Source organism: Aptenodytes forsteri, unplaced genomic scaffold (assembly GCF_000699145.1).
Source record: "Aptenodytes forsteri isolate BGI_AS27 unplaced genomic scaffold, ASM69914v1 Scaffold8, whole genome shotgun sequence".
NCBI classification, from domain to species: Eukaryota; Metazoa; Chordata; class Aves; order Sphenisciformes; family Spheniscidae; genus Aptenodytes; species Aptenodytes forsteri.
This window is the reverse complement of record NW_008796218.1, coordinates 9,286,481-9,299,583: the sequence shown is the minus strand read 5'-3', so window position 1 is coordinate 9,299,583 and position 13,103 is coordinate 9,286,481. Positions and strand designations below refer to the sequence as shown.

Below are 13,103 nucleotides of genomic sequence, written 5' to 3'. Positions count from 1 at the left end.
TTGCAGCTTATGAAACCTCCAGACAGATGCAAAGCTGATGTATTCAGTTAAGTTACTATCAGCCTTAAAACCCTGAAATGCTGTAGTTAGTATCTTGACCTTTATGTCAAGATGAATGAAAAACAAATTAACTTCTGAGTCAGCAGGCCTTTCTGAAGGATTGTGTTTGTTAGAAAATGTCCCTGGTTTTACATACAGGTATAAGGGCAAAATTAGCAGTTTTCTATAAAAGCTGAAACATCTTAATCTCAACAGTTGCCAGAATTTCTAGCCTTAATGAACTAGTTATTGATACTGTTGTTTGGCATTTATATATTATAATCTGATTGTTTCTATAGCACACAGCTATGGGTATTGTTGACAGGAAGGTACAAGAGGGATTGGCAAATTTCGAAGTTAACAGCACATAGGGTTGTATCAAGCTTTTGTCTTTGTCCCTTGTCCCCCATCTGTCTCCTTCTAAAGATTTGTTTTCCCTATGAATCCAACAGATTCTCAGAAACTCCTGACCTTTCACACTAAGTGATTTGTTGAGCGTGCCCCTCTGACCACGTGGTAGGGCCAGGCTTCTCCAGGTATCTCTGCCCAATTTTACTCAATGTATTAACATGTCCTTAAATTCTTTAATCTTTAGCAGTCACTGACAACAGTTTGCATCACATCTGTGACTCGGACTGACATCTCGATTTCAGAGAGTAGCAATCCCATGGTTACTTCACTGATCGGAGAGCAAATGAATGCTAAAATGCACTGTTCTGATTTATTATTTTCTTGATTTTTTCTTTTTTTAATCTATTACAGCTCAATAAAAGTGCTTAGATCAGCAGCTGTAGAGAGTAAAGCCCTGAATTTATCCCTACAGTCAATTAGCTTGCTCTTCAGTGAGAAAGCCACATATTTGGACGCCTCCTGCATGATATGGAGCAAGAATGCTGACAAGCCTCAAAAAGTTGGGCATGCAGATCATTACCATCCTTCCCAATATCAAAACTTCAATGCATTCATTTCTGTAACCCAGTGCACAGTTTGTGTATACTCACTGGAGCAACAGGATTAGACTCTACTGCTTTCTTCTCAGTAACAAATATTGATCAGGGTGGGTCCATTAATTTGGGATGAGTGGGCATCTGTCACTACTACACAGTGTTCAATATTTGCTTTGTGGGTCAAAATTGCAGTATATCAGCTTTCCTCTCCATAAAACTAGTTAAATACAAGAAGAAAAACCCCTCAAACTTTCCAGTTTCAATTTTTCATTCACAACTAAGTACAACATGAAATTGTGTAGTTCATAAGAAAACTTCAGAGTTGTTGCTACTAGTTCTTTTTACAGATTCCTTTTAATATAAGGAATGTCTTGCACGACTGTACAATTACACCCAGGAAAGCAGAAATCCAGATATGTACAATTCTTAACACAAAGCATGCATTATTTAGTATATGCTTTGCAGAAATAAGCAAGTTTAAGTTCTCCTTTGTATTTGGATTTGCCAAAATTAGGAAGGCTTCCAAGAGCATCTCAGCTTTAAAATAATTACTTCCTAGGAATGAAAAAGCAGAAGAGCAGTCTGAATGATAATTTTTTATCAAATCTGTTTCTCAAGTCTATTCTTTAGCCATTATGTTTTTAAGCTGTTTCACTTTAGATTTCTCTTGGTTTTCTGCTCTTAGTTTCTCTGTTTTCATATCTGTTCTACAATTTTCTCTTAGACAGATGGGATTTCCAGAACTACCCACTAGTAACAGTCTGTAGAAGCCTTGAACTTGTTTCTTTTGCTCTATAGAGATGAAGAGGAGTGGGGATGGGAAAGAAGTATATTCCATATATTTTTTCTAACAGTAAATTCATAGTAAACTTCATCTGATTGTAAATTACTAATTCATTATCTTTCCTAGTAGTAAATATCACCATCAGTAAGACTTCCATCACACCCTAATACATATGGATCAGGGCAAAAAGCTTCATTTTATAAAATGGGAACCCTAAGTTCACAAAGAACAACAGATACATAATACATTCACCATGGCTCATTTTCTGAAATACTTTTTTTTAAAAAGTCAATGTGAGCAGTACAGTGCATCTGGCTCTTCATCCAAGAAGGATAAATGCTTTTAAAGCTGTCTTTACTTCCCTTTATGCCAACAGCTCCCTCCTAAAAGAATAATCAGGCTATTTAATCAGTTTAAGATGCTAGTGGTTTGTGATAGTTTACTTTTCAGGAAGAATAATGTGTAACAAGTCCAGGACAATCAGGTAATATGAAGAAGTCCTAACCAGAGCAGTTTGAGAATATTGTAAACTATCTTTCTAGTCTAGATATTATGTAGGGATGAGAGTGCAGTCATTCAGGGAAAAAAAAATAAAGACGGCAAAACTGAAAAATAGATATAAACATCTCATTAGGTTCGTGAAGGTCAAGGTAAGTAATAAATTTCCTCTTTATCCATAACAGTCTATGCAGGCAACTTTCCTGAAGTCCCTTGTGAGGTTTCAACACTTGTGGCAATGTTTTTATGATCTGCCAGCGTACAGAAAGCAAATGAATTTTGGCTCTTCCTTGAATGTAAAGCAAGGATTGTAAATATTGAACCACTGTGATGTGCCAAACTCCCATAACGTACGCTTAGAGTAGTTGATTCTGAAAAGGAAGCTAATGAAATAATTGACCTCATTTCCATTCCAAGCAATCTGACTTTAAAGAGAAGCTTGCACTTTTATTCTACATAAATTGCCCAGAAGAGTAATAGTGTTCTTATTTCTTACGTATTTATTTCCTAAAAAACCAAAATGAAGTAAGTAAGGTTCAAAAATTGACAGGTTTTTTTTCAAGTTACTCATAATTAGAAAGGCTAATGGTTTCCACTGGGCATAAGAAAATTAAAGGGACAAGTAGCCTACTGGCATAAGAAAATTAAAGGGACAAGTAGCCAACTGGTAGATGAAATTCAGTGCTTCCAACAGAAAAGAAAATGGAAATTTGAAAGAAAAAGATGTTACATAGATTTGTTCTAGAACTATATGAGCGACGCAACTCCTATTAATCATTTTGGCTAGTTCTGTGAAAATATTTTTTTGTCATATTCATCATATTAGAGATGTGTGTGTATTTACATATACATGTCTTTAGATATGAATGTGAAACTTAAACTTTGCTAAAGGTCAAACAGCCCTTTAAACCCTTTAGTGGTCTGTCCACATCTCCCACGGTCCTTTGAAGTCATTTAATTCCACAAGTTTTCCCACCAAAAGAAAGTCATTTAGTGAAACATTTGGGTAAGTACTTCTCCCCCCTGGAAAGATTGTGCCCCAAAGGGGATCAAAATTAAAAGGAATTTGTTAAAAATTTGCAGAAAATGTTGCTACTTCATTATTATTTTTTATAATATACATCTGTAACTATTGTTTTGAGCACTTTGGTACAATATTACTGTACAGTTTTATACAAGTGGGAAATGAAATGCTTCTCTGTCATTTCTTTTAGTGCTCTCAAATGCTTCTTTAGTATTTATTACAACTTACTGGGCTTTCAAGGACTATAATGGAATTTAAAGCTTACTGGCATGGTTCAAATAAGCTGTTTGCTCTTTCTTCTTCCATGACCTGGAGACTTCCTGCTACTGGCTATATATTGCAGAAATAAATCGCAATTTCTCTTCAGTATTATTCATAGGGTCATAACATTCAAGATTAATGTTTGCTCTGATGGCTTATTCATGAAAATGTTCACAAATCTCAAAAGTTTCGTACTTTTTAACACACACACAATTTGTCCAAAAATTTCTGCTAGAAAGCATGGTTGTTCTTTATTCATTCTTCACCATTCATTTCTCTATTAAAACCTTTCAGTCTGCCAGTGAGGGAACATACACAGTATTTGCCAAAAGTGACTAGTCACTTTCTACACTAGATGGGAAGTTAAATTCTTCAATAAGCCTATGAACTACTGGTTTCCATCCCTTAAAAAACACCAGGATAAACATTTGCAAATGATTAATTAGCAACTCAGTTCACTTTGTGAATGATCCTACAAGAAGAAGAAAAGTCTAAGCGTATCACATTATTTATTCCAAGCAAATAATTAATCTGATTCTATTTAACAAATCCCAAGAAGTAGCAGAGCGAGTGGGTAGGTGGAAATACGCGTTACAGCTCTTGACTACAGTCATGGGAACTGTAACTCTTACAAAGCACAGCTACTCAGTTTTTGCACTATGAAGGACCTAACAGGCCTGACGGTCATATGAATATGCAGTATAAATCTATACCCCAAAAATTTCTTTCTCACTCAGTATATCACCAGCTTCTCCTTTTAGCTAACAAGCTACAAGCGTGTCTCAAATGCCAAATGGCTTTTAGAAAATTTCATATTCGTTCACTCCAGCTACATTTCCTGACCTGCAAATGTAGGACCCTAACTGATTCTGCCTAACAGGATGCAATAGAGCCGTGTAAGCCATCTCCATGTCATGTTACATGTAGAGTACTTGACAATCTGGCATGGTGTCTTTCAAACTGGTGTCCCCTCTTCTGTTATGCTATTATTTATGCATTTTTTCCAGATTACACTATATAATACTTTTCACTGAATATTACAAGACCAAATGTATACAGTAATTTTGCATATTTTATCACTTGTGCGAAGTATGTATTCAAAGAGAATATGGTAATAACCAAAAAGAACCAAGTCTGAGGCATAGGAACCTGGATAAAACTTATTACAGTTGTGTATATGCAGTCATGACAAATTTTATTTTCTACTATGCTTTGTTTGTATCCATGTTTCTTGTGAAACAGAAGCTTTAGCTTTCACAAGGGGAACACCGTAATTCTTTGTCAGTAGATACTACTGCAAGATGTCAGAAAGAAAAATGCAAGCCCTTGAACATACGACTCCTCTCAACTGTGTCTTTAAGAATCACTGCTCATTCAGCCAGCTGTCTGATTAGTAAAGACATTTTTTGTCACTTTGAAACTCTAGCAGAATATTATATGTCAGCTAAGCTGTCAAGGAAATTTGCATTAATGCAGGCCAAATATTTTAAGAGGAAATAGATGTGCAAACAAGAAGAAATTCTTCTTAGAACAAGTTTAACTTATTGGATTACAGATGTTAAGCTTTATCCTAGAGACTGATCGGTTTTCTTCAGCAAGTACACTTTTGAGTGTTGTGCTCACATACAATTTTGATTGCAGTTAATAAACTATCTCAATATGAAGTCACCTTACCTGAATTACAAACAAAACATTCTGCTTACATAACTTTTCTTCTTAATAAGCAAAACTAAAATCTTTCTGCTGCTACAAAATAACACAGAATATTTGGTTATGTTTTGAGTCCTTATTTCCTGTTTATGAATGACCATGAACAATTTGCTTTAATTTTTTTTTTGCCTAAAGCTCTAATTTTGTGATCTTGCCAATAAACTATTATGTCAATCTTGTGTCAGTTTTGAATTATATCACAGCAATTGCTGCTGGAAAAATATTCTGAGCAAACAAATCCCTATTGCTCATGCACTTTTTGCTGTGAGTATTTTGTATGGCTGTTTAGTAATTCTGATTTCATATTGAAATTGTGCTATGGAATTTATGTACATTTAAACCAATTGATAATTACCTTGGTGAAGTCCTAGGATTATATTTCATTGATCTAGTTCATTTATGAAACTTAGTTAATTTTAAGCAATACCTGGAAAAAACATTACACAAATTTGTAACCCAAGCGAAGCAGATGAAGAGAAAGCACACACTGATAAACTGCAATTTGTAACACTATTTAGGAATAAAAATATATGGAAGTCACTCACAGGATTAGAACAGTGTCTTAACCAACACAAGAGCTTTACATACCCTAAGGCCTACCTATAAGATGTAGAACACATAACTCGGGGAAAAAAAAATAGTCACTAAAAGCTAGTAACAGCCTCAAATACCGGTAAAGCCCAGTTACAAATACGTTTTTAGAGCATGGAAAATGTTATTACTATATGAAACCCTGACACTGATCTCACTTAGGCCTGTCTTGTTGGTCCACATTCATAAATTTCAGGGTCAGACAGATAAGAGTTGGAATATGTATGTGTAATAAAATTAATATAATCTGAGATTCACTCCCTTGGTTTTCAGTTGCCTTACTTTAAAGAATTTCCCAGAAAGGTTCTAATCACAGTATTAAGGATAATTAACTCTGTTCAGGAATATTTCAGAGAAGAATATATTAGCTGAGAATTATTCCTTTGTCTCAGGAGTCTTTGCAAAGAGACACCTTTCATCCTGAACAAGTGCCAGCTACATTAATTAAGAAAAACTTGTGAAGCACAAATGAAACTACACTGCAATATTAGGTTAAAACTGCTTCGGTAAGTACTTCAGATACTTTATCCAAACAACAATTTTCCTCTGGAAAAGTTAGGGTCTTAGACTTCTAGGTTTAAAAAAAAAGTTGCTCTTACAGTGCAATCACTCAGCTGAATTATGGCTAACCCTCCATAGATGTATTTGCATGGGAGAAAGACAATTTAGATTTTCAAAAGCACAGCTAGGATTTAAGCAATAGGCACTGATGTTTCCATTGTTTTTCAGGAAGTTAGATGTCTAACCACTTCATATTCCTTAAAATCTCCCCCTGAGCAACTAGAACTTAATGAAAGGAGGAACATTTTTTTCTCTGGAAATAACAGCTTGAAATTACCATTGAATTTGGACTGAATCATATCCACAAAGATTGACTGATTTGTCCCAATATATCCTAAAGTTTAGTAACATGATTATTCAGAACAAGTTAATTTTATCATTTTCTATTTGACTGCAATGTTGAATTGAATGCCTTTTGAAATTCGTTGGTTTTTAAATGAGAAAAGATTGCTTGTATTGGACTAAAAATATCCGTATTGCAAGATTTTAAATTGCTAAGATTTATTTCACTTCTTGTTAGCCAAACTTCACCTAATAGATCAATGTATGTATTACAATAATGCTGGAATATCTGAATACTCATTTTAATAAAAAGAAAAGACTAAATAAGCATAGAGAAGAAAGCTTGTTTTATTTCAATAAGAATTTGTTAAAAGAACTCTCCCAGTTAAGTTTTCTGATAAAACTCTTTCAGCTTCAAGTTAAACCAGATTACAGTCAGTTTGTTGGGAAAGGAGTTCATTTGATAGAACACCGATCACATGCAGGCAGCCAAAAACTTGATTATCCAAATAATTTTATTTTTGATCAGCAGTTCCTTTGATCAAATGTCCTGTCTATACCTGGTTGATCAGAAATTCTGGTTTGTTTTTTTTCCTTCATGTGTTTGTTCTTAGTTGCATCTTTTGGAGTCAGATGAATCCAAATATTTTAGCTTGTGCCTTTTGACTCTGTAACTCCAATGGCGTATCTGGACACATGCACTGATCTGCGTTAGCTACTGCTGTCTCCCATCGTTGGCTAATTTAGCTATTTGATTTTGTGTAATATTTAGAAATCCAAATGGTAACTTAATAAACACAAGAAGGAAAAAACAAGTATTATTTCATTACTTGTTTCACAGAAGAACAGACAAAACCACCACTATTATTTCTGTGTTTCACATGTCTTAATTTTTTGGTAAGTTTTTTCAGCGTCAGAGTTTTAGAGGGTAAGGCACAACTATTTATGCCAGAAAAAACAAGTGACATGCCTGCAATTTTGTACTGTCAGAATTTGAATGAAATCATTATTGGTCTTCTAACCTTCAATACCGAACAAGAAACACACAGTATGTATGTACACATTCAACACTAACTCAGATTCTTTTGGAACAATCTATGATTTCATTTAAAGTCAATAAAAAGCTTATGTTCAGTAGATCTATATTAAAAACCTGTGCAATATAAACAGAGGCATAATTTTGTTTCTTTTTTTTACTGGATAATCTACAAAGTGCAGTTATATCTTAAAGCTTTATCGATATTTTTGTATTGTGATCTAAAACATGCTACCATGTTAGTATCTTAACCCTACCAAAATAAAATTATGTTATTAGCCTATTTGAGGGTGATCAAACATTGGAATATGTTGCCCACAGAGGCTGTGGAGTATGCATCCTTGGAGAAATTTTGTCTGGGCATGGTCCTGGGCAGCCTACTCTAGGTGACCTTGCTTGAGTGGGGTGTTGAACTAGATGAGTTGGAGGGTCCCTTCCCCAACGATTCTGTGATTCTTTTAATAGCGTAATCTGAAGATGAGAATTTATGTTCCCATCATACAGTCTCTTGACATAGAGAGTGGGATTTTTCTTTTTGTATAACATACCTGCTTTAAAATTTAGGTAAAAAACTTAAAAAAAATCCAGCAATGACTCCATAACCAAACTGAGTCTCTTTGATAAAGCTGTCATAGAACTGATTGTAATAAAATCTGTCACAGAAAGGTTGTGCTCATCTCTCCAGTCTGTTATAATAACTGATGATTGGATCCGTTGGTAGAAAACTCTATTTCACTTGCTGTTTCTGCATTGTTTTTAACTTTGTGATTGCTACCAAAAAAATGAACAAATGCACTAATTATGCTCATAAGCATAGGAGATTAAAAAGAAATTGAAAGTCAGTGAAGTAAAAGGGATTCAAACATGATAACTTGGTCAAACATTGATGAATACGTCAGAATATCTGTAAGACGTGCCGTGAGCAAGATATTTAGAGAGCCTGTGTGCCCACGGCCTTACTGCAAACCACAGCTGGGGTACCTGAGTTGTTACAACTGCATGGAAGTAATAGCAGGGTCTTTCAAGTCCTCTAACAATTAAGTTACAGTCTCAACAGACAAAAAAAAAAAAAAAAAAAAAAAAAAATTCACATAAAGCTATCTAGCCCTGAGAACATCTAATCTGGGGCCGCCCTGAAAATCTGTCTTCTTATTTTGTGTCTGTCAAAAGGCCTCCTTTACTGGTGCATGCAAGCACATTGCAGAGGATGTGTTTATAAAAATTAACTGCATTTATATGCAATTGCATTGATTGGTTCCTTTAACATATTTTAAAAGTATGTGTTTTTAACAAAAAATTTGGTCTTACTTTCTGTGGAACACATTATCCATTATTAACATGCTATAATACTGTCCAGATATTCTAATATGCTGGAATTTGGGAGCTCAGGTCACACTGCAGCCATGATCAAGAAGCTATAGCTATGAAGTTTTTACTTGGATTCATATCAACACCTCAGGACACTCACCTGTCATCATGGTTGCACCAGCAAAGAGATCAATGCAAGTACCTATGGCACAGGGGCCTGCCTTGTGTTCATGAGATTCTCCATTGCAGAGCATCAAGAGCTCATATCAATCCAGAGTGGGTACACAGAGTAGATATATTAGTTAGCCACTGACAGAACTGGCCAAATGCTAAAAGTGAGCACAGATGATCATCAAAAACATGGCAAAATGTGCGCACTAAATTTATATGTTGCAATGCTACTGAGAAAAACTGTTCCTTCTGAAATACTCGGCACCATTCCTCACTGTTCCCAACATCCATGCCTACCTGTAAACTGCTCAGTGTTGCCTACAGTGCTTGCCTACACTTTGATTCACAGTTGCAGTTTAGACTTGCATCAGATACTGCTCTGGAAAATACATTGCACGAATTCTGGTGAAAGCAGAGGGAATTGAGAAGCAGCTAGATTTTTGAAGAACACTTTCTGTGCTGCAGATCTCTGATTTTTGTAAGGACAAGCAAGTGAAGACTTACCCTGCTCTTACTACAAAGCAGAGGAAATCACTGGCATCAGATGAGTACTGCTACCACATGGGAATCCAGGTAAACAGGCTTAGAAAAACTGAGACGTCTGGAAAGACACAGTAAAAATTATACAGAAAATACAGTATCTAACAGTACAAATGGCTAATGTAAAAGCAGCTCCAGGATGCAGCCAAAAATCTCTTCACTTGGGACTGCACTCACCCCAGCTATTCACACTGGATCTGCCCAGTTCCTGAAAATAGCCAGCCAGGTGTGCAGTATCTGAAAATTGCGGTCTAATGAAAGGCAACAGTTAGGGCACTGCCCTTTAGCCCCACTGTCTTTCATAGAAGTAAGACAGATACATGACTGTCCCTTTTCCACCCACAGAAACAAAAATTTCACACAAAAATTGTTCGTAAGGAGTCAGAAAGAAGTAAAATCAAGATGATGAAAAATAATCCCTTCTTACTCTGCGATTTGGCAAGTTACCTGAACTGTTTATTATCCAGCTGCTCTGAAAGTAAGCTGTGAGATACGGGTTCTCAGTGTTACATTATTAAATGCAGAGGTATATTATTAAAACCCTTCAAACTCTCCAAATGAAAAGTAGTTCATACTGCTCCTGTGTATTTCTTCTCATGATGTCAGTTCTCTAGATGACTGTGTCCTCTGCTAAAGTCATCCTCAAGGTAGGGGACTGTTGATCTACCTGTCAAGTTGTTCCTCACCTTCACATATCCTTGGCATTGGGCAGTCTCCAGTTCTCATCTTGTAATCTTTTGGCTGGTTCTGACAACTCCCAGTTTCTCATTTCTTTCAATGCTGGATCATTTACTTGAATCGGTTCTTTGAAAAAGAAAAGACCTTTTTGCAGACTTCTGATGTATTTCTTCCTTCTCCTCCAGGGAATCCAAGACAAATTGCTTTATTCTGAAGGTCGTCTTTCACTAGCGCATCCCAGGTCCTCTGCTTTTTAATCAAACGGAGAGACTGTGCTCTGCCTCCACTGCCAGACTTGTTTACCAGTAAATATTCCAAAAATATCAAGAACCACCATTCTACTTCCTCCCAAATTGCCTTTTATGCATGGGAAGAATTTCTTTAATTAATTTCAGCTCCGAAACTCTTTGCTATAATTCCAAACAGCTGCTGTGGTGTCCCCACTGTTAATGAGCTTTGTCTTCATACGACTGGGAGAAGGACAGAAAGGGCCGTGCTGGCTAAAATTGTTTTAAATTGGTTTTCAGCATGCAAAATAAACTGGACAGCTCCTGCGTGAAACTGATTGTAGTGTCACTCCCCCCTCTGCAGAAATATAATCTGTCTGGCTGGTAAGAATGAGACTCACAACAGGGGCAGAAGGTATTGACTTTTCCACTTTTTTGAAAAAAAAAATTATTTTTTTTTCTGCAAATTGACTGAGGCTGTTTCATCTGAATTGTCATTCTTAAATAATTGTCCTAGTAGGAGCAGTACATTTCAACCTCATGCCATCCTTTGGAAATTTAGGCTAGCTGTTAGCTAGAGAGATGCAGCCTGACATTCTGAACCTACACACAGTGTGAAAAATTGCTTTGATAAGGTTGTGTTTATAATTTGAGGCAGTAAAATAGAATTCTTACTAATTGTGTTTAAAGCATGATGTATTGTGTAATCCACAGAGAAACTCATTCCAAAAACACTGTAACCATAAAAACAGCTGTTCCACTGAGTCATTTTCCTAATGTGCAACTTAAAACAAAGCAAAACAGAGAAAAAGCCTCTCCCGGTTTTAACTGATTTGTGCTGAAATGATTATAGAGCAGGATAATGCTAGGAATGTGGGGAAAAACAACAGAAGACTCATCTCCACATTCCTTTTATACCAGAAGTTTGGAAACAGAAAAAAGAGCCTTTGGAGTTAAAACCAAGAAAAACTTCAGTTTTGAAGAGAAATTGGTACCTAAACTAAATGATGAACAGCAAGACATGTATTGATAGTCAAAAATCATTTGCAAAGATAAGAATGAGTCAAAGATTAGAAGGAATGGAATTAAAGTGATGAAACGAGATACTTCAGTTAAATACCTACAAAAAAAAATTCTTGCCACGTATGTGCATGTGTGCATATGTTCATGGTTGTTGTATAAGTATAATACAGTCTCTGGAAGAGAAGATAGTAAGATCTGGTAAAGGAGGTGGAGGAAATGGCACTACATAAAAGGAAAATAACATGTACTGCAGGCACTACTCTTTCATCAGTAGAAAACTGAGTGAACAAGTGAACAGCCCTTTTCATATTTAGGATGACCCGTCATAAACTAAGTTCTATAAGAATGAGCCTTATACTGAATTCCAAACAAGGTTAATTTTTTTTTCTTGGGGAAAAAAAAAAAATAGAACATTTAATGTTTCTATTCTATGATTGTTGCAGGGACCAGAATTTAATTTTTGTAGATCTGCAATCCAGAGATGTTTACTTCCCGTATTGTATGCCTTGGAGATGCAGAGCTCCAAAAAGCACAAAGATGTGACATGCATGTGTTTTTCTTGTTTGCAGATGTCTCAATAAGCTTGCTCTCCCTAGTTGTCACAGCCTGTGGTCTTGCTCTGTTTGGTGTCTCTCTGTTCGTGTCCTGGAAGCTTTGTTGGATCCCTTGGCGAGAGCGTGGTCTGCCATTTGGGAACAAAGACAACAAACAAGAATCACTGAACTACACAGATACAGAGACCAATGACCATGACTACAGTGAGGATTATCTGGGACAGCCTACAGCCTATCCAGAGTCCTCCATGAAGATCAGCCACACCTCCCCTGATATTCCGTTAGATGCTCAGGCGGGAATGAAGGAGAACTGCATACACAATGTGCGAATGCATCGTCAGATCACTGAACCAACCTCTTCTGCTCGGTCAGTAACTCCAATTTCTCTCTGCTATTGATGAATACAGATACAGTCAGAAGAGCACAGCTTGATTATCCAGTACACTGATCTATTAAAAATGCATAATTTACTTTCCACATTCTTTTTTTAAAAAATTACACAAAAGTTATTCTTTGAGGTGCACAAACCTCTTAGGTTAAAAGGACAGAATCACAATGCTACTATCCACTCTTCTATCAACTACTGTCTCGTTTGTGCCTCTCCCTCAGAAGCTGGACAACACAGAGCACTGTGTGTCCTGTAAAGCACCAGAACAGCCTAGATTTAGCTTGTAAAGCATACTCATTTGCACTTAGCACTGATGCTGAACACTCAGTAATATCTTCTCAAAGATTTTTAAAACAGCCAAAGAAGAAAAGTAGGGCAAGCTAATGAAACACTTGCAAGAGTTAGATATAGGATTAAAAATCATAGATTTTAGCCGCAATCATGACGGGGGGGGGGGGGGGAGAGGAGAAAAAAAAAAAGT

At 36.2% G+C, this 13,103-nt stretch overlaps 1 protein-coding gene across 1 annotated transcript in view; it reads left to right on the top strand.

The window, feature by feature from the left end:
- The first annotated feature begins 12,181 nt into the window (after positions 1 to 12,181).
- The window catches only part of SYT9 (synaptotagmin 9), a 33,080-nt gene continuing 32,158 nt past the window's right edge, over positions 12,182 to 13,103 (top strand). Inside the window, 2 exon segments of the mRNA XM_019474514.1 lie at positions 12,182 to 12,201; positions 12,203 to 12,601. Of these exon segments, the coding sequence (XP_019330059.1) occupies positions 12,182 to 12,201; positions 12,203 to 12,601 (419 nt within the window).